The sequence below is a fragment of the Antechinus flavipes genome, chromosome 6 (assembly GCF_016432865.1).
Source record: "Antechinus flavipes isolate AdamAnt ecotype Samford, QLD, Australia chromosome 6, AdamAnt_v2, whole genome shotgun sequence".
NCBI lineage: Eukaryota > Metazoa > Chordata > Mammalia > Dasyuromorphia > Dasyuridae > Antechinus > Antechinus flavipes.
The window spans coordinates 191005659-191033125 of record NC_067403.1 but is presented as its reverse complement, the minus strand read 5'-3'; the positions used below and the strand labels follow the sequence as shown (position 1 = coordinate 191033125).

The 27467-nt window shown below is 33.8% G+C and overlaps 1 protein-coding gene across 1 annotated transcript in view; it reads right to left on the bottom strand.

Annotated features, from left to right (window-relative positions):
• Positions 1–517: 517 nt before the first annotated feature.
• The window catches only part of TRMT44 (tRNA methyltransferase 44 homolog), a 47441-nt gene continuing 20491 nt past the window's right edge, over positions 518–27467 (bottom strand). Inside the window, 5 exon segments of the mRNA XM_051964491.1 lie at positions 518–2029; positions 13361–13477; positions 15345–15780; positions 18230–18413; positions 24235–24341. Coding sequence (XP_051820451.1) covers positions 1797–2029; positions 13361–13477; positions 15345–15780; positions 18230–18413; positions 24235–24341 — 1077 coding nt within the window. The 3' untranslated portion in view covers positions 518–1796.

Here is a 27467-nt window from a genome sequence, read left to right as displayed (position 1 = left end):
ACTAACAATAATCTTCCCTCCAAAAAATCACTTACAAAAAAGGTAAGAAAGAACTGGGAAAATGCATATCTCATCATTTTCAAAGGGTGGGGGGGGGGGAATGGAATTATAAGCCACTGAGTTTACTGCAATTCCTGATCAAATTCTAAACTATGCTACTAAAAAGAATGTCTTTGGACATTTAGAAAGGGTGCATTAAGAGTCACTATGGTTTCATCAAAAACATTACTGCAATATAACAATACAAAGAACTTTTTGGACCAGATAACAAGGTAATTAGGTGAATTCAGAAATAATTATGTGAACAGAAAACAGATAAGTAATGAATAGAACAATGGGAACTTGAAGGGAGATTTTTTAGTGCCATACCTTAAGGATCTGTCCTTGGCAAGATTAGAAGTTAACATTTCAATGACTAGGATAATACCATAAATGGCATCATGTAACACAGTTAAAAATACATCTTAACTAAAATACTGACAAAGGAATGGATAAAAATAATCCCCACAGGCTAGAATGATGGGCCAAACTAATTTAGATATAATTTAATGAGAATAAAGGTAAACATTTTTGCTAAGATTCAGAAAACCAGCTGTCCACATGGCTAGATAATTCATGTGAAAAAGAAAGAACAAAGCAATAGTAATCGACTGGAAATTCAATATAAGTCAATAGTGTGTCCATGACAACTCACAAGTAATTCATTTTTAGGCTATATTAATAGATGTTTAGGTTTAGATGAGAGAGGTGACAATCTTAATGTATTTTACTCTAATCAGGTTGCTTCTAGACTATTATGGTGGTTCTGGACATCTAATTTTCGGGGAAAAAGGACACAAGCCAGAACTATGAAGAGTAGAGAGCATGTCATGTGAAAAATGACTAGAGGAAATGGAGGTATTCTCCTTGGAGGAAGAAAAAGTTTGCTCTCTTCCAAGTCATTAAAGGACTATGTGAAAAGAATAGAATTAGTTGTGTCCAGCTTGGCCGGTAGAAGCAGAACTAGCAATAATAACTGGCAATTGCAGAGGAATAGAGTTAGCTTAAGTAAAACTTCCCTAATAATTAGAGCTATCCAAAAGTGGCATGGGCTGCCTTCCAACATGTGAGATTCTAGGAAATCTACTCTTTAGATTTCTCTGCCTCTTTTTTAAAGAATTAGTCTGATTCTCTTCTTTCCTCCCTCTTCTCCTCTCCCTCCCCTATATTTAGATCAATAATATTTTCATGCAATCATAAGGGACTAGGATCAAAACTTAGTCCTTTGATGAAAATACGCATCAATTTCTTCTTCACATTCATTCTCAGAAAAAGAAAAAAAAAAACAGATAAAAAGAGTTGAATTGTGAACCAAAGTATTTTTCCTATAAAAAAAATCCAATTCTAGAAAAGAAAGCCTCAACTCAAAACCAACTTATTTTAATTATACAGTATTTTTAAAAGATGTTTATAGCTTGTCTTTCTGATTCAAAGTCTTTACACAAACCTGAGTAATTTTATTTTATACATCATCCAAAATACACATTATATGCTACAGTAATATACAAAATTGATTCTACAAAATTTTTTTTACAAATTTTTAATATAAAATAAAATTATATTAAAAATAATTAGCAACATTTTGTTTAGCTTTTAAAAATTGTGACTCTACACAATGATTGCTAAGTCCCATACTGTCAGAGTCCTGACAAAGGTAAAAGGAAATTACTCAAATTCAAAAGGAGGTTAATGTGTAGCCAATTTCTCTTGGCCTGCCCACTCCCCAAGTCTGTGCCCTTCAACTTGTTGGCATAGCATCAGTGGATCTGCTTAATCTTCTTCAAAGTCTGAGACTGCCGAAGCTCCTGGGTTCCATGTGCATATGGGCAGGATTCAGAGGTCAGAGAACAACCATCGGGATGATGCATAAAAAACCAACAGAGTCGCGTTTTGAAAGCTTCTGATGAGAGTCTTCGTTTAGCTTCTGACTGGTTTTTCTTTGCTGTCTTCTCTTCCCTCCAATCACGAATGTACACTCTCCCATTCACAACTGGGGTTTGAAACACAAAGAACACAAGAGCCAAAGTTTTAGAAAGAAGGTACCAGAATGATGCACTTGGTTTCCAAATGACAAAACAGGGCACTTAAGAACTGAGAAAATTCTGCTACGTTCATCTGTTTAATCATGTCCAATCCTGCTGTCAGATGCTGCCAAATAGACAAGCCCTCTATTGGAGTAAAGGTCTGCTTTACATAAGACACCAGCAGTGTCAGTGGGTGCTTAGCAGGTAGCCAAGAATCGGAAATAAAGTCGATGACTACTATGAAACGTTACTGTGCTTTAAGATGAATCTGCAGAACCACAGAGATCCACAGGGAATGGATACAGAAGGAAGTCATCAGAGTCAATGACCACAACAATGTAAATAATGAGAATATCTCTCCTCTCCCTGTTGCTGTCTGTCTCTCTCCTTCTTTCTCTCCCTCCCTATCTCTCTCTCTCTCTCCTCCTCCCACCTCACACACACATAAAATCAAAAATGAATGCTGCAAAATTATAAAATGGCTCAAAAGAAGAAACATGAGAAAATATTCTCATCCCATTCCTTTGCAGAGGCGAGAAGTCCACAGCTGTCATTCATTACACATAATTTCAGACTTTTTGAGTATACTGATCAGTTATAATGATTTTTTTTCTCCTGATTCTTTTTTGGGGGGATAGTGAAGGGTCAAAAAATACTATTTATTACAGATTGGGGAGAAATATAGAAAAATGGTAATAAAACAAAATCTAAAAATAAAAAAAAACACAAAGATAAGAGACATTAATAAAAATGTTTTTTGAAAAAAGAAAAAGCTGTTCAACTGGTAGAAAGCAGTGGTAACATATCTTTATATCTTCTCCAGTTCTTAGCATAATGCCCTAAATTTAATATTCTTAAGTAAGTGAAAAGGAGTGACTACTTATATTATTCAAATGCTTGCTTTGACTTTCTTTGAATACTGGTTTTAAGAGTGTACCCATAAGTCAAAATGCCACAATCCAAATTCTCCTTCATTGAGACATATGGCATAAAGGTGGCCTTTGGACGTAGAACACAATACCTCTGAGAGTCACAATCTTGGGCAAGGCCTATCAAGCTGAAGAGGCTTCAAGCATAAATTTGGTGACACTCTCCATGTTGTTGACCAGCTAAGGCCAAGCCTTACTCAGTGCAGGTTGGCCATCAGAGGACTAAAATACATGGCAATTCAATAAAGGAAACAAAACCAAAATTCAAGTTAGTAAGCATTTATTCAAAGCACCTCTGTGCTGTGAACTGCACTGGCCATTAGGGATATAAAAACAAGAATAATACAGTCCCTGCCCCAAAGCAGTTTACATTCTTTAAGGAGTACAGTAGAGAAGAGGAAGAAAGGGATGACATATAATGTGTTTACAGTTAAATAAATAAAGTATAATTTGAGGAAAGAGAAAGGCTCACAGAAGAGCAGTACCTGAGATGAGACCTGAAGGAAACTAAGGCTTATTTGAAGCAGAGATGAGAGAGAATATGGCTTATGCAAAGACACAGAGATGGAATATGAAATAAATGTTAAATATTCAAAATGCTTATATATGCAGTTATTTATAAAATACTAAAAATATACACATTCTGGGAAAGTCTAATCCTTAAGGTGGTGTTAGCTTATGTGTAAGAAATTTGGCTCCATCAGTCAAGAAGATGTGGTTGAACCAATTTTGTGGGACCATTTGAGGTTAGATGGAATTAAGGTATTCCTTGTGCATTCTGTTTTATTCTCTTTATTCCAACAAATTCAAAAACTCCACATGAAACATAGCCAAAGCAACCAAGTTCTTCTTGGCTTTTACTAGCAACCAAAACATTGGCCCAGATTCCCCTAAAATGTTGCCAAGATTAAAAACCTTAAGGGGAATGAGAAGGAAGAAAATTAAAAGAATGTTTTAGAAATCTAGCTCAATATTTGTACTGCATACAAAACTGGAGGCTATGTGAGTTAGGCTTTGAATTTCTTTTTTAAAACACATACTTCATGAAAGAATCAGGAGAATATTGTACACAGTAACAGCAATATTATAAGGATGACCATCTGTGAAAGACTTCTAATTAAGACAATGACCCAAGACAATTCCAAAGAACTTATGATGAAAAATGCTATCCACCTGCAGAGAAAACTGATGGAGTCCGAATGCAGATTAAAACAGTTTTTTTTTAAACTTTACTTTAATTGTTTTATTTTGTTTTTTATTAAAATATGGCTAATATGAAAATGTTTTGCATGACTTCATAAGTATAACCAATATCAAGTTATTTGCCTTCTTAAAGATGAAGAGGTTCAGAAGGAAGAAAGACAATTTGGAACTCAAGATTTAAAAAAACTTATTGTAAAAAATTTTTTCTACATGTAACTTAAAAGTGTTTAATTTGAAATACAAATAATTAAAAATGTATAACACATACTACAGTATTATGATTTTAATAAGACAGTCTGTCTCTAGTAGCAGACTGATGTTTACTAAATATGTTTCCAAAAAGCTCTTTGAAAAGTAGCTTCTCTAGGAGAGATAATTTTAAAATTATTAGATTACTCAAAAGCAATAATCAAAAAAAGAGACTGTACAGCATCTTTCAAAATATTATCAAGAAAAACTGCCCTTTATACCCCAAAGAGATACTAACGAAGGGAAAGGGACCTGTATGTGACAAAATGTTTGTGGCAGCCCTGTTTGTAGTGGCTAGAAGCTGGAAAATGAAAGGATGCCCAATGAAAGGAGAATGGCTGAGTAAATTATGGTATATGAACGTTATGGAATATTACTGTTCTGTAAGGAATGACCAGTGGGATGAATACAGAGAGGACTGGCGAGACTTACATGAACTGATGCTAAGCGAAATGAGCAGAACCAGGAGATCATTATATACCTCAACAATGATACTGTTTGAGGATGTATTCTGATGGAAGTGGATCTCTTCGATAAAGAGAGCTAATTCAGTTTCAATGATCAAAGATGGACAGAAGCAGCTACACCCAAAGAAAGAACACTGGGAAATGAATATAAACTGCTTGCATTTTTGTTTTTCTTCCCGGGTTATTTATACCTTCTGAATTCAGTTCTCCCTGTGCAACAAGAAAACTGTTTGGTTCTGCACACATATATTGTATCTAGGATATACTGTAACCTATTAAACATGTAAAGAACTGCTTGCCATCTGGGGGAGGGGGTGCAGGGAGGGAGGGGAAAAATTGGAACAGAAGTGAATGTAAAGGATAATGCTGTAAAAAATTACCCTGGCATGGGTTCTATCAATAAAAAGTTATCAAAAAAAAAAAAAGAAAGAAAGAAAAACTGCCCTGATATCTTAGAAGCAGAGAGTAAAATAGGCTTTGAAAGAATCCACCAATCATCTCAAGAAAGAGATCCCAAAATGAAAACTGCCAGGAATATTATAACCAAATTCCAGAACTTTTGAGTTAAGGAGAAAATACTGCAAGCAGTCAAAAAGAAATGACTCAAATATCAAGGTATCGCAGTCTGGATTATACAGAAGTAAACAGCTTTTAATATAAAGGATCGCAGGGTTTAAAATATAATATTCTCAAAGGCAAAGTCAACTTCTCAGCAAAATCAAAGGGAAATTTCAAGGGGAAAAAATAGACATTCAATGAAACAAGGAACATCGAATATTCCTGATAAAAAGATCAGAGCTGAACAAAAAAATGAACTTTCAAATACAAGACCAAAGAGAAGCATTACAAAGTTAAATAGGAAAGGAAAAAAATATATATTATTCAATAAGATTAAAATGTTTACATCCCTACATGGGAAGATATTTGTAACTCTCAATAACTGTATTTTTATTAGGTATTTAGAAGGAGTACACATAGACAGGTATAAGTTGAATTTGATGGAAGGATATAAAAAAAAAAATTAAGGGGTGAAAAAGAGAATTGTACTGGGAAAAGAAAGGGGAGGTAGAATGGGGTAAATTATTATACATGAAGAGGCATGAAAGTCCTATTACAATGGAGGGAAAGAAAGGAGGAGGGTGAGCATTGTTTGAAGCTTATTTTCATCAGATTTGGTAAAAAGAGGGAATAACATATACACTCAATTGGGAGAATGGATTTAAAGAAAATTCTACAACATGTTATTTACAATAAACACATTTGAAACAGAGACACACACAAAGGAAAGGAAAAAGACTGGAGCAAAACATATTATGCTTCAGCTGAAGTTAAAAAAAAAAAAAAAAAGCTAGGGGTAGAGATCCTGATCTCAGACAATGAAAAAGCAAAAATAGATCTTGTTAAAAGAGACAAAGAAGGAAACTACATCGCACTAAAAGATATTTACTATAGACAAGGAAGTAATAGCAATCCTAAATACATATGCACATTCATATAAAAATTTCTAAAGAAGAAGTTAAATGAAATAAGAGGAAATAGTAAAATTATTCTCATGGAGGAATCTATCTTTCTCTTTTCAGAACAAGATAAATCTAACCACAAAAAAATTAAAATTAAAGAGATGAATAGAATTTTGAAAAAGTTAGATATGACAGACCTCTGGAAAAAATGAATAGGGACAGAAGAGAATCTTTTTCTTAGTAGTACATGGCCCCTCCACAAAAACTAACCATAAAAAACTTCACATTCAAAAGCAGAAAGGCAGAAATACTAAATGCATTCTTTTCAGACCATGCTGCAATAAATATTAATTTAATAAAAAGCCATGGAAAGATTAAAAATTAATTGGAAACTAAATATTGCAATCCTAAAGAATGAGTGGGTCAAAGGGCAAATCATAGAAACAATCATTTCATCAAAGACAATGACAATAATAAGAACTTACCAAAATTTATGGGATACAGCCAAAGCAGTTCTTAGGGGCAATTTTATATCTCTAAATAGTTACATGTATAAAAGACAAAGAGGAGATCAATGAATTGGGCATGTGATTAAAAAAGAACAAATTTAACACTTCCAATTTAATATCAAATTAGAAATTCTGAAACTCAAATGAGAGATTAATAAAATAAACTAGGAAATTAACAAAATTAACAAAACCAGGGGTTTGGTTTTATGAAAACAAAACAAAACAAACAAACTTTTAGTTAATTTGACTAGAAAGAGGGAAAAAAAATTAAATTGCCAGCATCAAAAATGAAAAGAGTGACCCTATCAACAATGAAAAAGAAATTAAAGCAGTAATTAGGAGCTAGATTGTCCAATGTGTGCCAATAAATTTGACAGTCAAAGTGAAATGGATGAATATTTACAATAATATAAATTGCCCAAATTAATAGGAGAGGAAGATGGAATATATTTAAGTAAGTCCAATTAGAAAAAGAAACTGAACAAGCCATCAATGAATTATATAAGAAAAAAATCTCTAGGCCATTTATAAGTGGATTTATAAATGAATTGTACCAAATATTTAAACAACAATTAGTTCTAAGAACTATATAAACTATTTGGGGAAATAGACAAGAGTCCTACTAAGTTCTATTTATGAAACAAATATGATACTGAAACCTTAACTAGGAAGAGCCAAAAATGGAGAAAGAAAACTAGAAACCAACCTTCTTAATGAATATTGATGAAAAATTTTATAAGAAAAATAAGTGGATTGGCCTTTCCATAAAGTGAGAAACGATTGTGGGATGATATGAGACAAGTATCTGACCTAAAAAAGATATGTGTGGTACAATCCACAAATCTGAGGGAGAGGTATTGTATTATAAAGTTTTTGGATAAGGATTGAAAGACTAAGCAGAAGAACCAGGAGATATACCTCAACGATACTGTATGAGGATGTATGAGGATGGAAGTGGATTTCTTCAACAAAGAGAAGATCTAACTTAGTTTCAATTGATCAAAGATGGACAGAAGCAGCTACACCCAGAGAGAGAACACTGGGAAATGAGTGTAAACTGCTTCCATTTTTGTTTTTCTTCCCGGGTTATTTATGCCTTCTGAATCCAATTCTCCCTGTGCAACAAGAGAACTGTTCGGTTCTGCACACATATATTGTATCTAGGATATACTGTGACATATTTAACATGTATAGGACTGCTTGCTATCTGGGGGAGGGGGTGGAGGGAGAGAAGGGAAATCGGAACAGAAGAGTGGGCAAAGGATAATGTTGTAAAAAATTACCCTGGCATGGGTTCTGTCAATAAAAACTTATTTAAAAAAAAAAAAAAGAAAGAAAGAAAGACTAAGCAGAGACTGAACAATGATATCACTGACAATAAATACTATACATAACATAACAAATAAGACATAACAAATAACTAAGAGGAGGTGCAGGTAGTGAATTTTTGATACAAGCCAGGCATGGGGGTAAAAAGTTAAAATGAGTAACTTATACTACATAGAGACACCTGCTGGAGTTTTATTTGGTAAAATCAGAAAAATTAAATTTCAATTTCAGAAGGCAAAAAAAAAAAAAAAAGTCAAAGGGAACTGCCATTTGAACCTGATTCTGTCCAAGAAAGAATTTCACTGGTAAATGAAGCAGAAATGATAAGAATCTTGGGAATAATAGACCAATTTGTCTTTCTGAGGGTCTGTGATAAATTAGAGAAATGCTAAGCCAGGTTAGAGGAATAACAATACTTCAAGAGAAAATTTTAAAGAGCTCAAAGAAAGTATAGGTAGAATCATAAGTCTCTAAAAAGAAATGGCTCAAAGGCGATAAGGTGCTTTCAAGACAAAATTACTTCTAAAGAACTTAAAAGAAAATGTCTAAAGACACTAATGTGATCAATCATGTGGCTTCTCAACTAACACACTTAAAAAATAAGTGAAAAATGTAAGTGATATGTAAATGTTAAGCTGATACTACAAATGGTGGAAACAAAAGCAGGTAACAGGACAAAAAAAAAAAAAACTACAAGATACCAAAAGAATAGCATTCAAGTCAAGACTGAATTGAACTGAGTTCAGGCATGAAATAAATGAAAAAGAATACAAACTACACTAGTGCTAGGATTTAAACAAAGGAGAGAATGAAAATCTTATTAGTGTGGTTGGGGAAATAGAACTAAAAATTTTAATTCCCATTTTAATTCTGTTATTAGCACCAAGGAAAATGCTCTTTCAACTGAGGAGGCTCAAACATGGAAAAAGGAGAAGGTAAGGGAGTATCAAGCTTTCTTCAACATGTTCTAGTCACTTAGTTCAGCTGAATTACATTCCAAGGTAGCAAAAGAACTGGCAGATGTGACTGAAGAGATATTGTCTGGGATCCCTGAGGAATCATGATGCATGAGAATTGTCACAGAGTTGGAAAAAGAAAAATCTTTTTTTTTTTTTTAAAGGAAAGTCCATTCTTAAACTATGCTTCCATACTTTTCATTGATATGACTTTATCATATATATATGTATACATATATACATATATATATTATATAAAATGGAATATATTCTCATGCTATGATTTTTTTATCTCTGATTTCCCACAAATCCTACATAATCCACTCAATGTGTTACTAGCATTTCTTTCCCTCTCTTACTTTCCTCAAGTACCAGGTCTTATACAGGGCTGGTCCATCTCTCCTTCTGAATACCCATTTACTGCATATATTTTATGCTGCTTCTTTCACTTGTCACTATTGGTTAGTCTGCTTAACACCTGCCATAACCTCATCACTGTCTTTTAGGCTCCTACCTAGGAGAACCTACAAGATATTTTTTTTTTCATTTGGCTTCCAATTTTTTTACATCTTTGATTTCCTTTGTAATAAGATGTCAACATTTCCATTTCCATGGTTCAGTTCCTTCTCAAGGATGTCAATTCACTGATTTTTGGATCTTACAATTAGAGAAAGCTATTATACTAGTCTTTATTGTTAGCCCAAAATCTATGTGAGTCTCAGCACTCTTGACCCTCCACTTCCACCATTGCTACTGATGAGACTCGAGACCCCAGAACTAACAGCCATTCTGCATCCTGCTTTCTGTATGTTTTGCCAAAGACGGTGACAAACCTTCTGGTGAGGTGCCCCTCTGCTCTCAGTCAGGCTGAACCTGGGGCAGCAGACACAATCTGTCACCAGAATTCAACTTGAAGCTTTCCCAGGTTGGTGTAACCTGCTAGATAGAGCTTATGTTCCACTTGCATAGCCTGAACCTAAAATAACCTCCACATCATGCTGAGTCACGTCAGTGGTTCTTTTTCCACTTCAAAGTATAAGTTAATGACACTCAAATCAATTTTTGGTAAAATTCTAGAATGGGACAATTGGAAAAGGAAGTAGTAGTCTCTGGGAGCAAGTATGAATTCATTAAGGACAGGTCACACTGAACTACTTTATGTGTTTTTTTTGATTAGATGAGCAGATCAAGGAATAGAGTGAACAGAGTACACTGGAGTTCAGCCAGACATTTGAAAAAGCATTTTAAGATATCCTTATGGACAAGATGAAAAGTCTGCTTGGATATTAGATCAAATAGGTGAGAAATAAACTGATTGAAAAACTCCAAAATGCACTAAGTCAGCATCAATTGGAAAGGAGATCTCCAGGGACTGTCACAAGGTCTTGATCCAGCTTTGCTTTTTAATCACAGACTTGAAGGCAGAGAATACATGTATTACAAAGCTGGGAGGGAGAGCTGTTAAGTTGTCAGCCAACAAAGTTGCACAACCAAAATAAATGTTATAAAATCAGAACAGGCTGAAGTTAACAAAATAAAATATAACAGGAATAAATGTAGCTGTGCACAGCAGTACATGCCTGTGTCCCTGCTGCTGAGGAGGCTGAGACTCTGTCGGGAGAAAAATCATGTCACTAATAACAACAGTATGGCCATGCACGGGTCTGCATTAACTCTGGCACCAACACAGGGAGTGAACTCCAAAAAGTAAATGGCTATTAGGGGGTCGGAGGAAGGTTTAGTAACCATACTGGACCACAAACAAGGCCAATCATAGCTCTCATGCCTATAAATCAGTAGTAGAGTTATGCCTGTGAGTGTCTGGTATATTTCCATTCTGGGTAAGACTGGAAGAAGGGGAGAGAAGGAGAGAGAGAGAGAGAGAGAGAGAGAGAGAGAGAGAGAGCGCGCAGAAGAGAATCGAAAAAGGGAGAGAGATAAAGACAGGAAAAAAAATGTAGAGTCTTGCTTGGAGAGATTTTAAAAAATAAATAATAAATACAGAAAAGGGATGAAAACTAGAAGTCAACTCATGTGAAAAAGATCTGTGATTTCTAACAGATATCAAATTTTATAAACACCAGCAATGTAATGTGATGGCTGGGATAGCAGATGAGATTAATATGGGTATTCCTTCCATTGATTCAATTTACAACCATTCTGTACCTTAGCAAACTGTTCTCACAAGTCACTATAGATTTTTTTTAAAATTTACCACCTGTGGGTCAGTTTTCTGGTGAGGAATACCTTTCTTTTAACTGAACTAGCTAGTTCTCAGATGTTACAAAGGCAGCCTGTCATTTTTCCAGCTTTAAAAAACTACAAAGATCTTGTCTTCCATGAGTATATCTTTCAAGAAATGAAAGGGCACCTTGATACCATGGTGAAATACTAGAGCAGGATTTCAATAAGATTTTGGGCTGAATTAATAAAAACTGAGCATTCAAAGGGAAGGATGTAATAGTTTACTATCTATTGAGCACTTATCAGAATACCCTGAAATGTTGTGCCTGTTCAGGCTGCCACAGTTTGGAATGGACATTTTAAAACTTCCATAGATATGTTTATAGGAAAGTGAAGGGAACAGTGAGAGGAATAGAAATTATGTCAAAGGTTGATTAAAAGAACTGGTATTTAGGGCAGAGGGAAAAAAGTTATGGAGGGACTTGATTGTTGTCTTCAAATACTTCAAAACTGTTCATGTGGAAGCAACTAAATTTGTTCCACTTAATCCAGAAGGCAAAATTAGCATGTTTTATTTATTTTGCACCAAGGATAAAAAATTATTTTTATCAGCAACATGGTTTCCTTCAATATGGCCCCTGTAGAAAGTAAAATGTAGAGACTATTATATATTTTTTTAAAAAATTCACCCAGCTTCCTCTTGAAGACCTCCAATGAGAGAAAGATCACAGTTCTTGAAGAGATTTATACATTCTTGGCTACCTCTGAATGATTTGTTAGGAAGTTTGTCCTGACCTCTAGGTTAAATTAGGTTTCTATATCTTCCCCTCAGTTTTCTGGTTCTGTTCTCTGAGGTTAAATAAAACAAGTCTAAGTCCCTTCACTGGCCCTGCATATTCTTAAAGATAGCAAGCAGGTCCCCTCTGAATCTTTTCTTAGTTGCCTAGATGACATGGACTCAAAGTCCTTCACAAACTTGGTTGCCCTCCTCTAGATACTCTCCAGCTCACCTTTCTTTAAATCAGAATTGAACAAGATATTCTAGGTATGTTTTGGCAAGCTCAGCAAATAGTGAGATCATTATTTCCACATTCCTGGAAGCTATACTATTTTAATGAGTGCCAATATTACATTATTTTTTGGGCTGCCACATAATACCACTGACTCGTATTGAACTTTCAGTATCCTAAAACTCCAGAATCTATTTTCCGTAATCTATTTTTCAGAATCTATTTGTGCTATCTATTTAAAAATTTTTGTACCTAAGCATAATGTTGAATTTAATTCTATCCTGTCATGATTTTTTGGAATCTTAATGTTTTGGGATTCGTGCTCTGTTACCTGTCTCATTTCCTCCACTGTATTTATTTTTTAAAATTTAAATTAGTTGCTAAGTACCCTCGTGTATTCACAATGATTTCTAGTGATAAATCCCATTTTTTTGAACTGTTCCATTTTCTATCTTCAGAATTTTATTCTTGAGCATCTTCCTGGACTGACTCTCCTTATAGCATTTTGGGCCTATTTTTTCCCTGAAACCTTTGAAAGCTGTTTTCCCCAAATCTAAGGTGCATGTTAAATGAACCCAGATTTCTTCCCCTTAGTCTAATGTTTCATTTTGCACTGTTGTCATCTTTTTAGCTCCACAATTACTTTTTATGTTCCCATGTGTGTAGCATAGGACTTCGTAACAATCATCATCGACACTTAATAATGACAGTAATAACAACAGCTAGCTTTTACATGCCTTGTTAAGGTTTGTAAGCAATTTATATGTTAATTCATCTGATCCTCACAACAACCCCTTGAAGTTATTATCCCATTTTACAGATGAAGCAACTCCAGCTGAGAGAAGTTAATGACTTGCACTAGGAGACAGTTAATAAGTGTTTGAAGCAGCATTTGAACTCAGGCCTTCCTGACTCCAAGCCTATTGCTCTATCTGCTGAACTACTTAATATAGTTTTAGTTTCTTAAATAAACATAATTTAAATAGCACCCACATCATTACCTTCAAATATCTGATGACTGTTCTTAAGCAGAGTTTGGAGACCTCCACATTCTCTTTTTAATCTCTGAAGGGTTTCTCTATCCAGTTGATTTGCTACTTCTGCCAAAGAAAGGCTTCCTGTCAAGGAGGAAAAAAAATTCTATAAGGTTTCTTCCCTAAACTGGATACTTTTAGAAATACACAAAAAGAACACTCCTAGTTAAGTATTCAGCACAGGAAAATACTTTTAGTTTTGTTATTTTACATATTTAGAATACTTGTTTGGTTCTCTTCACCTTAGTTTAATAACCACCCCCCCAAAAAAAAAATCACTGGAAAATAATTCAGAAAATACAATAACTATAGGCAATAGAATCTAATTATTCACACTCAATACTGATACATGTAACATCTGTATAGTGCCTGATTTTTTCAAAATATTTCTGATATAATAAGGTACAAGGGAAAGAACCCCAGAGCTGATATTAGAATAGCCACATCAGGATCCCAGTTTTACTCCTGTATGACCCTGGGCACTAAGTTCTGCTTTAAGGGCCTCAATCTCCTTCATTTGAAAAATAATGATCTCACAAATCTCTTTCACCTCTAAATTCTATATAGCCACCTTCACATTCATTATCATTCCATCTGATCCTCTCCAACAGCCTATGTAAGCATAAACTAAAGTATTAGCTCCATTTTACAAGTCATACCAATGAAGTTCATTAAGTACACAATAATAGAGCCATCAAATAGCTAGAGATCAGAAACCTCTTATCAACATGAGGGAACTGAGGCTTAGGAAAGTAAAATGATTTGTTCAATTCACTGCAAGTGGCAGAATCAGAACCACAATCTATTGTCTCTGGACTCTGCAACTTTCCCTCTGCACTTATCACATCACCTCTCCTAACTGAATATCTGGCAAGAGAACATTCAAGTCCACAATTAACACAAATTGATAAAGTGCCTGTTACATTCAAGGGATCAAGGAAATGAAAAATAACAGAATTTGGCCTCAAACACCTTATTATCTCTTACTGCAGAAATAACAAGTATACCAAATTCTGACATAAAAGTAGGTAGATGTTAAGATGTAAGATGATATTTTACTAATAATGAGGGAATGGGAATAAAGACAAACAGGAAGGGGAGAGGAAAAGAGGATTCAGGAATTATGCTGCTTCATGTCTATCTTCTACATGGACTCCTTTGCAGTCAATACTCCTGTCCTCTTCTACACCTAGGCCCTTTGGGAACTTTAAAGTGCCACACAAGGGGGAGAGGCTGTTATTATTGATTAGCTTTACTGAGGGTTTCCCAGTTATGCTGTTTGTTGGTTAGTTTGTTAAGTCATGAATGTCTATTGAACAAATGAGGCAATAGTTTATCATAAAAATAACTTTTTTTTTTCTTACAGATATTAGGACTTTTAAATTTCATGGCAGAGTTTGGTGAGGTCATTAAGGTCAGGTACTTTAGTGCCAAAACCTTTTAGTGCTATCTGTACATGGTAGATAGTATCATCATTTCTTTCCTTGGTGCAGGAATTTGCTCTGTAAAAATGTAATCCCACGCTCTTGTTTTATAGATGAGCTAATTTAAGAGCAGCAAGAGGACCTTCGAGAGGGCTCAATCATAGATTAGTAACAGAAGCAGAATTCAGGCTCTGGTCCTTTGAAACCAAATTTAGAGATTTCCACATCATGACATACTGTATACAAGCAACCAATGTTCATTTAACTTCATAGATTGGTGTTGTATAATTCTGGAGCCTAAGTCTGAAATTAATTTTCTGGAAGAGTTAGCCTTGAATATTAATAATGCAGGGCTTACATTAATATATGCTGGATGGGAAAACTTTAATTTAGAGACCACTTCTCTGCCCAGTTATTATAAATTTCGTTTTCATTTCATAAATCAAAAAACAAAACAAAACAGGAGAAATGAGTTTCCATCAAAGAATCTTAGCATATATTCCAGAAATGGGGTTAAAATTATTTACCTCCTCGATTCCAGGTTTTGGAGCTTCCAATGCAAGGATCTTTGGGATTCTGCTGCTTTTCATTCAACAACAAATTAGCCACTTTCAAAACTATGTGATCAATGAAGTCCCGAGGAAGAGAAGCACAGTTCCTAACATGTTCAATTTTGTCTCTAGGCTGAAATCCACTTATCCAAATTCTATTTTCCTGTGGCACCTTCCTTTCATCTTCAGGAAACTGATCTTCAGGAGATTCTTCATCACCGAGACAGTTTAAATATGCATGATGATCACAATGATTAATTTCTATTGTGCTGCCTGAAGAGGAACAAGAAGAGTCTTCACTATGGGGAATCTGAGCACAGGACTGCCTACTGTCAATATACTGTGTTCTCTGTTTATCAACTAAAGCTTCTTCAGGAGCTGGATATGTTCTGGATTTTCCAATGAGGCAAACCTAAATTTACAAAAAAGTAAAATAATCATTTTGCTATGCAAGCACAATATAGACCTGTAGGATTTAGTATTCAAAAAGACTAGTCTAAGCAGATGCCTCACATGTAACAGATGAGGAAATCTGAGGGTCAGAGAAATGAAGCAGCCTGCCCAAAGTAAGACTGCCAGTTTCGAGTTGCGCTGTGCTGCCTACAGTCCTAGGACTCTTGCACAGGCTCTTTTCATTTTTTCTGTCTCCCATATACCAATGTAATAAGTCCAGGATTCATATTTGCTTAAATGAATAACAAAGGCCATAAAACTCTATTTGCACAACTCTCAAAAAAGATCTCCTTAAAGATAAAAAATCTGAGAGAGTGCAGGGCTTAGTATAGAGTACCAGGCCCATCGTAAGCACTTAACAAATACTTAAGAAATGGGTGAATTAACCAAGAGAATAAAATGAGTGGACATCAAGTGTGACTACAGAGTAATGAGACTGCCATCTAAACAAACACAGCTGATCTTAAGCATTCCAATATCCTCATACATTACACTATAGAAAACTGAGTGCTATTCTTCTAAGTAATCACCTTCAAAAGTTGTGCATTTAATCCAGTACTGTTGTTAAATGTGTTCAAAACATGCTTTGGGAATAGCATCCAGAGTCAGAAAAAAAAAAAAATCCAAGAAAACTAGGTTCAACACAATATTGAGATTTTTTTTTTTTTTAAGCATTTGCGTATTCAAATCTCCAAAGTTGGTGAATTTGAAAGATGGTCAATGGAAAAGGGATCAGATACATGTGAGACCACAGGCAGTAGAACTAGATATCATAATGGGTACAAAATTAAGAAGAGGAAAATTAGGCTTAATTTGAGGAAAAAACTTCCTAGCAGAGTTATCCATAAGTAAAACAGACCACCCTGGGAGAAGGTGGACTCCCTATTATTTAAGCAAAAGCCAGATGAACACTTAATAGGAAAAGGAGAGAGGTGATTTTCCCAGGTACAGGCTGAATTAGACTGTCATTCTTCCAAATCTGAATTCTTTGATTTTGTAATGAATTTTTGTTGTATTCAAAAATCTAACTCACCACTAACAAGCAAAATTTTGCCAACACTATAGATGTTCAAAAGAAGGTGAAGGCTCTGAAGGAAATTCCCAAAGAGAAGTTCCCAAAATGTATGGAATTTAATAGAGTAAGTGTACCTACCATGTTATAATGACCACTTTGGAAGGCATAATATTAATCTGTGTATAAATTCAGATATTACTGGATTTTTTTTTAATCTCCTTAATTCACAATTCAGTTTCTAATTTATGACTCAATAAGTAAATAAATGAAATGCTATTTATATACCAAATATTTTTTGCCAAATTTATATGCCAAATAAGAAAACCGATTTATCATGTGCCAAACACTTTTTTAACCACTGAGGATAAAGCCAAAGAAGAAGAGATTGCTTCTATTTCTATACTTCTAAAATTTTTAAAACAGCATCATATTTTGTTAGTTCACAAATTAATACAAAATTAAAACTATATCATTATCTCATTGATGAATGGGGGGAGGGAGTGACCTGAATTAGAGAACATTTTAGAAAATAGTGCTTGAAATATTAATGTATCCTATTTTAGTAAAATAAACTAAATGATTATATTTACAAAAGATGCAAACTGAAGCTAATGTTCAAACTTACAAAAGGATTAAAGTTTTTATTTAAATGGAAAACATCTCTAATGCATATTTAATAAAAGGCATATATTTTAAATATGATTCAGTTTATCAAAAACTTGATCTACAAATTTGTAGAAATGTAACTAATATACAGAGATATATTTGTATACACAACCACTCAGCACTTATTTTAATGTTACTTAAGTGCTGCTGAGTTGAGATCCTATTAAGTCTGATTTAATGAACAGAAAGATTAACTTGTAATCAGTCTATTAATTGTATATAAACAGATATGCAATTAAATTGTATGAAGTGTTCTCAAAGAGAAATATTTTTTCTGCAATCTTAGTTACACCATATAGTTTTATTTTAATAAAACTCTTCCTTATCATCAGTGCAGCCCTAGTGAAATTATCATAAATTCCAAAACAGGACAATTGATGTTTTTAGCTTTGGAGACTCCTACAAAAACCTCCCTTCATAATTATTAAAGATCTTTAGAAAATGATAGATATCAGAACTCCATATACTCCAATTCCTTTTAAATCAAAAGGCTCTACTCTTGTGGGCAAAGCCATCATCATGTCTGAGTCTAAAAGTAATTTCTTACTCAATAAATCTAATCTGAGGATACAGCTGATGAGAATGCTAACTTTGGATAAATATTAATTTATTTAAAAAACAACTTGAAACAACATTGTGTCAACCTAAATTACAAGATTTTTTTTTTTTTTTACTTTCAATTTAAATGACTATAAAACTCTAAAATAAAAAAAGGACCAAAACTTACTCTTTTAGTTGATGGGATTCGAAGACAGTCTTCCTCAACGTGGAATCCACAGGTGAGCCCCACTTCTTTAATAAAATCAAGATATTCCCTGTATTGGGTCTTCTTACTCTGTCTTCGGCTATATTTTCCAGTGAAATCAAAGAAACAACATGGCAGGACAAAGTAACGGCAATTATATGATGACCTATAAAAGTCAGCAGAGATTCAGAGACCAAAAGTTCAGACAAATCTATTAAATAAATATCAGTGTTACTGATGCAGTTACACTGCATATCTTTACAATTAAACAAATACTAAACACCAACTTTATGCTGAGCACAATTGTTACTGTCCAGATCTATGTTTTCTTTGGTATAAGGGACTCCCTGTGAGAAAACTCCCTCTACCACTGCAGATCAACAACTGTCAGGCAAACTATAGTGTTAAAGAGCTGTTTAGTACAAAGAGCAGTCATACATGTATTTAATACAAAGTTTATATAAGACAGTCTCTGCCCTTTTTGAAGCACTACAATCTGAATGCAGTAGGGAGATAAGTGATTACAAACTATATACAAAAGAAGACTAAAGTAAACAAAATAAACAACAAAGTGCAGTGTGATTGAAGGAAGAAAATGTTATTATATCATATCATAAGATTTTATAAAAAATATCATAAACATTAATGAGGACATCAAAGAAATTTTCCCAGAGATGATGAATCTACTTTATACTCTGAAGGACAAGGAAGAATTCAATAGGTGAAAATGAAAGGAGGGAAAGGCATTGTAGTTATAGAGAATACTACAAAGTAGTGTAGTGTAGGGGATATGGCAAGGATGCCATGATGGAAGTACAGGGGACACAGAAGGGAATTTGGGAAAATAAAACTGGAAAAATAGAGTAACACCATATTGTGGAGAACACTGAATCCATAAGATTTACTAAAATTAATTTTCTCAATTTAATTCTACTAATCAGTGATTCAGAGGCAGAGTGGCAAGAAGGCAAGCCTCAAAATCAGGAATACCAGGGTTCAAATCCTATCTGACAGATACTAGCTACATTACAATGGGCAAGCTATTTAGTAACACCCTCTTCCCCCCAAATCTTTACTTCCTCCCTAGCCACTCTTCTTAACACCTAGCAATCTGGCTATTTCCACTAGCAATTCCACAATATTGTTCTAAGGTCATCAATTATCCAATTTCTTGATCCACTGTAGAAAGCATGATAAAGAGTCCATCAAGGAGGAATAATGGGATTGCTGCATAGCTGTGATGGTTCAACTGAAAACAAATAAATGAATCTATAGTTAACACATTCTATATAAATGAGAGGAGAAGGGAATAAGGGTTTTCAAAGTGAAGAACCCATTAAAGAATGGGTCAACATATGTATTAATTGAAGAAAGGAAAGTGATGGCTTAGCAGCAAGAATATAGAATGAATGGAGAACATTCAAGGGAACAATGAAAAAATTTGTTTAGGAGTGAGATAGGAAGTTATCACCAGAATGATCTTTATGCGCTGAACTAGCCAAATCAACTGCTTTACTACAGAAAAAAATATATATATATTGGTCTTCTACTGTCTTCTATTAAATAAAGTTCAAACCCCTCTATCTGGAATTTGAGGTTCTTAAAATCTGACACTGCCATTTTCCTCCCTTGATCTCCAATGCTCTTCCTATAAATATGTTCTATTGTAGCTGCATGGCCACATTTTTGCTGCTTAATTTTAAAGACTTGTGAGATCCTCTGCTTCTTTCAACTTACCTACTACTTGTTTTTTATTTTCTCTTCTGATGTTCTTGTGTGTATATCTGTCAATAATTTATTATTTGTCAATAATAATAAATAATATTTATTAAGCCCTTCCTATGTGTAAGGCAATGTGCTAAGTACTGAGGTCAGGGGTAAAAATATTGTCCCTGACATGAAGGATCTCATTTTCTAAAAAGGGAGACAACATTTAAATAACTGAGTATATATGATATATATACAGGATAGAAGATAATCTCAGACAGAAAGAAGTAGCAGTTATGAAGATGAGCAATAGGTTAAGGGGAGAGAAGAGAAAAAGGAAAGGGAACTTACAGAAAGCAAAATAAAATATGTATGTGTGTGTATATATGTTAAGGTAGAAGGCACTAAAAAAATTAAATATGTAGTCAAAAAATCTAAATTCAAATTCGAATATTGCTTCTTCAATCTCTGTTACCTTCAATAAATTATTTGACCTCTCTTGGCCTCCATATTTCTATTCATTATATGAGATAGTTGGACTGAATGGTTTTTAAGATAACTGAGCTATGAAAACTTCACAAAAAGAAAGCAGGAATTACAGCAAACTTCAGATTTGAACAGGCTTACCTTTGCCATGTCATGAAATATTTCTTAGGCCCCATACCTTTTCTCCAATTTTTAACAGCACATCCCATAATGTTTTGAGCAGGGACAATTCAATACTTAATTCATGTCAGTAACACAGTAATGTTCAAATTGTGGCATTTGAAAGTTTATTTGGTTTTGTACTTTATATACCTTCTACAAAGTTGATCATTATGAGTGGTAACCACCTCACTCTCCTAGTTTTAACAGATAATTCAAAATAACTTACTTCAAAATGCTAAAAATTAGTTACTGACTTATTTTGTTGAGAGCATTAAAGTCAACAAGTTCTCAGATACAAAAAAAAAAAAAAATCACTTCCTACATCATTTTTTCCTTTACTACAGAGTCATTTTATATTTCTGCTGGTTGTAAGATTATGTGATAATCAATTCTGATAGATGTAGTTCTTTTCAACAATGAGGAGAGTTAAGCCAATTCCAATGATCTTGTGCTGAAGAGAACCATCTGCATCCAGAGAGAGGACTGTGGGAACTGAGTGTGGATCACAATATGGTATTTTCACCTTTTTTGTTGTTTGCTTGCATTTCATTTTCTTAGTTTTTTTCCTTTTTGATATGATTTTTCTTGTGCAGCATGATAATTGTGGGAATACGTATAGAAAAACTGCACATGTTTTACCTATACTGGATCATTTGCTGTTTAGGGGAGGGGATAGGTGAGAAAGGAGGAAAATTTGGAACACAAGGCTTTACAAGGATGAACATTGAAAATTATCTTTGCATGTATTTAAAAAAAATAAAAAACTATTATTAAAAAAATTCTGGTATACTTAGAGAACCCCAGAGATTCTACTAAAAAGCTATTAGAAATAATTCACAATTTTAGCAAAGTAGCTGGATACAAAATAAATCCCCATAAATCCTCAGCATTTTTATACATCACCAACAAAACCCAACAGCAAGAGATACAAAGAGAAATTCCATTCAGAATAACTGTTGATACCATAAAATATTTGGGAATCTATCTACCAAAGGAAAGTCAGGAATTATATGAGCAAAATTACAAAAAAGTCTCCACACAAATAAAGTCAGACTTAAATAATTGGAAAAATATTAAGTGCTCTTGGATAGGCCGAGCAAATATAATAAAGATGACGATACTCCCTAAACTAATCTATTTGTTTAGTGCTATATCAATCAGACTTCCAAGAAAATATTTTAATGATCTAGAAAAAATAACAACAAAATTCATATGGAACAATAAAAAGTCGATAATCTCAAGGGAATTAATGAAAAAAAAAAAATCAAATGAAGGTGGCCTAGCTGTACCTGATCTAAAATTATATTATAAAGCAGCAGTCACCAAAACCATTTGGTATTGGCTAAGAAATAGATTAGTGGATCAGTGGAAAAGGTTAGGTTCACAAGACAGAATAGTCAACTATAGCAATCTAGTGTTTGACAAACTCAAAGATCCTAACTTTTGGGATAAGAATTTATTATTTGATAAAAACTGCTGGGATAACTGGAAATTAGTATGGCAGAAATTAGGCATGGACCCACACTTAACACCATATACCAAGATAAGATCAAAATGGCTCCATGACCTAGGCATAAAGAACGAGATTATAAATAAATTGGAGGAACACAAGATAGTTTATCTCTCAGACTTGTGGAGGAGAAAGAAATTTGTGACCAAAGATGGACTGGAGACCATTACTGATCACAGAATAGAAAATTTTGATTACATCAAATTAAAAAGCCTTTGTACAAACAAAACTAATGCAAACAAGATTAGAAGGGAAGCAACAAACTGGGAAAACATCTTCACAGTTAAAGGTTCTGATAAAGGCCTCATTTCCAAAATATATAGAGAACTGACTCTAATTTATAAGAAATCAAGCCATTCTCCAATTGATAAATGGTCAAATGATATGAACAGACAATTTTCAGAGGATGAAATTGAAACTATTACCACTCATATGAAAGAGTGTTCCAAATCATTATTGATCAGAGAAATGCAAATTAAGACAACTCTGAGATACCACTACACACCTGTCAGATTGGCTAAGATGACAGGAAAAAATAATGATGAATGTTGGAGAGGATGCGGGAAAACTGGGACACTGATGCATTGTTGGTGGAGTTGTGAACGAATCCAACCATTCTGGAGAGCAAGGAATTATGCCCTAAAAGTTATCAAATTGTGCATACCCTTTGATCCAGCAATGTTTCTATTGGGCTTATGCCCCAAAGAGATACTAAAGAAGGGAAAGGGACCTGTATGTGCCAAAATGTTTGTAGCAGCCCTGTTTGTAGTGGCTAGAAACTGGAAATTGAATGGATGCCCATCAATTGGAGAATGGCTGGGTAAATTGTGGTATATGAATGTTATGGAATATTATTGTTCTGTAAGAAATGACCAGCAGGATGATACAGAGAGGACTGGAGAGACTTACATGAACTGATGCTAAGTGAAATGAGCAGAACCAGGAGATCATTATACACTTCGACAACAATATTGTATGCGGATGTATTCTGATGGAAGTGGATTTCTTTGACAAAGAGACCTAACTGAGTTTCAATTGATAAAATGATGGAAAAAGCAGCTACACCCAAAGAAAGAACACTGGGAAACGAATGTGAACTATCTGCATTTTTGTTTTTCTTCCCAGGTTATTTTTACCTTTAATCCAATTCTCCCTGTGCAACAAGAGAACTGTTCAGTTCTGCAAACATATGTTGTATCTAGGATATACTGTAACATATCTAACATATACAGGACTGCTTGCCATCTAGGGGAGGGGGTGGAGGGTGGGAGGGGAAAAATCGGAACAGAAACGAGTGCAAGGGACAATGTTGTAAAAAAATTACCCTGGCATGGATTCTGTCAATATAAAGTTATTATTAAATAAAATTAAATTAAATTTAAAAAAAAAAAGAAAAAAAAATTCTGCTGTTTTCTAAAACTTCTGACATATTTAGCTATGGACAAGTAAAATTAAAGTACAAGAGATCACTTTAACATTTTGTTTTTATTTTAAAATGATAAAAGCTAAATTGGTAAGAATAAATCCTTATGTAAAAAAGGTCCCAGAAACCAGTTATTAAATTATATAAGTTTTCTGCAAATCAAGTTGCCTTCTGAATTTTCATCAAAATAAGAAATTATCTCCCACACAAAATTTTGATTTTGTGGACATAATTTTCTCACACTATTTTTATAGGAATGAATTTATTAATAAATATTTTTTTTCTTTTGAATGACTTTAGTTTATTCCCTCCCCATCTTACAATGCTTATAACAAACAAAAAAAAAAAAGCAAGATTTTTTTTTAATCTTATAAAATACATTGATTTCAACTGAACAAGTGTCCTCAACTCAGTATTAAGCTCAGGGCCTTAAAAAGAATAGGTGGCCAATAAAGCTCAGATCCCAGCTCAGTCCTATAGGCATGACCCTCACCTTCTTTATCTAACAACTGTAGATAACAGTACACATATACCTATTTCATAAGGTTGTTAAAAGGAAACCACTTTACAAAAAACTCTATGAATGTTCAAAAGGCTATAAAATATTTTATTAAAGATAAAAAGAGTGCTGTCTAAATGGTCACAGTTCAGATATCAAAATTTTATCACCATTTATTATACCAGATGTTTTTTAATTACCTTGCTGCAATCACAGGTATCCATGGGGTAAGCTCATCTGAATGATTTCCAATTAACCAATCAACATCTGGGAAAAGGTAACTATCATTTGGTCTGATTGCACTTTCCTGAAATAAAGTATAATTTATGTTTAAAAATACTTCCATTTGACCAAAGAAAATGTCCACTTTGTGTTTTAAAAACACAAAGGAATGTAAATTATGCTTATTTTTCTGATGATTTTTCTCTACTTGGTTATTAAAATGTATTCTTTTCAAACATGCTTGGGAAGGAAAAAAAACAACTAAATATCAGCTGAGATTCTGAGCTGTATATTCTAATTTCCAAATTTCTATAATTAAAGGAAATAATACCTTCTACATTGAATTGTCTATCAGAAGAGTAACTCATTTTTGTTGAGGTTAATGATTAAATTATGGATATAAATTACTTATATACTCCCTATACTTACAACAGAACAAGATTTCAGTTTTATTAAAAATAAAAGAGGACTGTAAAAATACCAGAAGTCAGATTTTTATGAGGGCCCTACTCTATCCAAGATTTAATGGCACAAACCCATCTCTTCAAATCCCAACTTCTCCATAATATTCAAGTCTTACCAGAAAAAACAAACAAACAAACAAAAAAACAAATCAAACCTTAGATAGTTATCAGACAATGCAAAAGTATTATATTTTTGGCACTAATTACCTGTGGGGTTTTAAAAATTATTTTGTTGATGATCTTTTTTATCCTATGACACTACCCAAGAAGATTTCTCACTCCACAACAAAAACCTCCCTAACACATCAGTATGGGTAGGTAAAAATCAGTATGGGTAGGTAAAACCTAATGAGCATATCAGCTATGTATGAAAATGGATGTCTTATTGTATTCCTTGAGTCCATCATCTCTCTCCTAAGAGCACCATTCTGAGTCAAAATTATCAGGAAATGCAGATATACTCTCCTTGAGATAGGCATCATTTAGTTGAGGTTGAAGTTGGTCATAGAATCCCAAGATTTTAAACTAAAAGGGGTCTCAAAGACCATCTAGTCCAACCACTCATGGGTTTAGTAGCAATCTCTTCAAAGTCACACAGGGTAGTAAGAAGCAAGGTTTTGGACTAGTCACTATTCTATATACAACATCTTCATTTCAAATCTATCATAAATACTTTGTATTCAATCAAACTAAAGGTGTTTCCAAATATATAAAAATACTATTAAAAATGCTTCTGAAAAGATGAAATAAAAGTACTACGTAAATACTCATAAATGTCTGCCATTAAATTAGGAGGGTTCTTAGAAAGAAAATGAATCAACCAACAAGTATTTACTAAGCACCTGCTATACTCCAGGTACGGGGATAAAAAGAGAAAATTGGATTTTATTTGGGACCTGAAAAAAGACAGGGAAGCCAGGAGGCAGAGAACAAGAGAAAAAACAGTCCAGGCAGAAAGGAAAGGTAGAGAGACAGTGCAGAGCTAAAGAATTCTGTTCACAGAACATCCAGGACACCAGTGTCATGACATCAAAGAATACATGGCAGAGAATAACACACAAGAAGACTAGAAAGATACATGTGTGGAGGAACAGGAGAGTGGGGTAGAAGAAGAAAGTAGGTTATAAAGGATTTTGAACAACAGATGACCTAAATTAACCTCTAAGATCCTCATGAAATCAAAATACATTCTCTAATTCATGTGTCATATGTATATTTATGTTATTAAAAAGAATTGAAACAATTTTTCATGATATTTATTGTTCTTTTACTACTATCTTAAAATACTGGTTTGTTTTTCTCTTTAAAGAGAAATGGGTTAGTAAAGTCACAATTTGCATTTAAATAATTATTCATGATCAAATTTATAGTCATTTTGTCTAATGGCACTTCTGAAAAACAAAAAATCCACCTGTTTCTCTCATAAACAATTATAAAAGAGCTAATGAACACAGCAAATTGCAACATTTATATTTCTTTTTTAGCTCAAAGAAGAAAAACAAAATCAAGGTTCTTTTTTGTACTTTCCATAATGACATTATTATAAACAGGTGCATATTTTTTACTAGAAGCAAGTTGTCTTCTGGCTGACAATGAGATCTGAAAAAAAGAGGTCTTTTAAAAGTTTTCTTTCAGCTTAAAACACAAACTTTTTCATTATGCTGATGCGTTCATTTGTAGAATGAGGCAAATTTGGATGCAGTTTTAGAAAAAATGTACTAACAATTAATTCAAACTGGTCTAAGGCTGTTTGTGAATTATCAGGTTCTCCATGATATAGAAGGCTACTTATAAAGGATATTCATGAATCAAGAAGGGAACTGAACTCCATGATCCCTTCTGTCTATGAGACTAAGACCATGCGCTAGTTCAACCCTTATCTGAACAGGAATTCCATCTATTAATTAAGCAATCAATAATTATTTATTAAGTCCCTCCTATGTACCAGGCCCTGCAATAAGTATTGAGAATATGAGGACAAAGAATGAAATAATCCCTACTCAAAATTAATTCAATTAAAGAATAATATCATTCTTTCTTCCTTCTTTCTTTTTGGGGGAGAAAGGACTAAATGTTCAACTAGTAATAATAGAAGTAATAGAGAAATGCGAAGCATAAAATTTTAGTTGTGGAAAGGAAAGTCTTCAATTAAATGGTTGAATATGAAGTTGGGAGATTTCAAAGGTTCAAAAATGGCCTTTTTTGACTTTTGAGGGAGAGAGAGGTAGAGGGAGAGGAGAAGGAAGAGAGAGAGGGAGGGAGGGAGGAAAGAGAGAGAGAGATTGATTGTGTGTGTTTTAAAGTCAGAAACATGTTTCTAAAGTGTACAATGGATATATAACAGTTGTCCAAATCACTGAATTACCCAGCCACCCCCTGAGATAAGGAAGGTAGGTCCCATAGTATAATAACTAATATGGGATCATCATTTAGAACATAAGACATTATTTAATTCAGCATCCTCATTTTACAAATAAGAAAACTGAACTTCAGAGGTTAAGTGGCTTACCCAAGGTCATAGAGCTAATCAGTCTACAGTAGAATTCAAACCCAGATCTTTTATGTATCCAAGATGAGTCCACTGTGGTGTATCACTCTGCTTTTTTAAGCAAAAAAGCAACAAACCTGGACTGGACCATCAGTTCTGCTACTTCCTCCCAGAAGGACCTTGAGAAAGTTTTGAATTACTTTAGGTCTTAGTTTTCTCATGTTAATTCTAGTGTTTTCCCTCTGTTGCTTACTTCCAT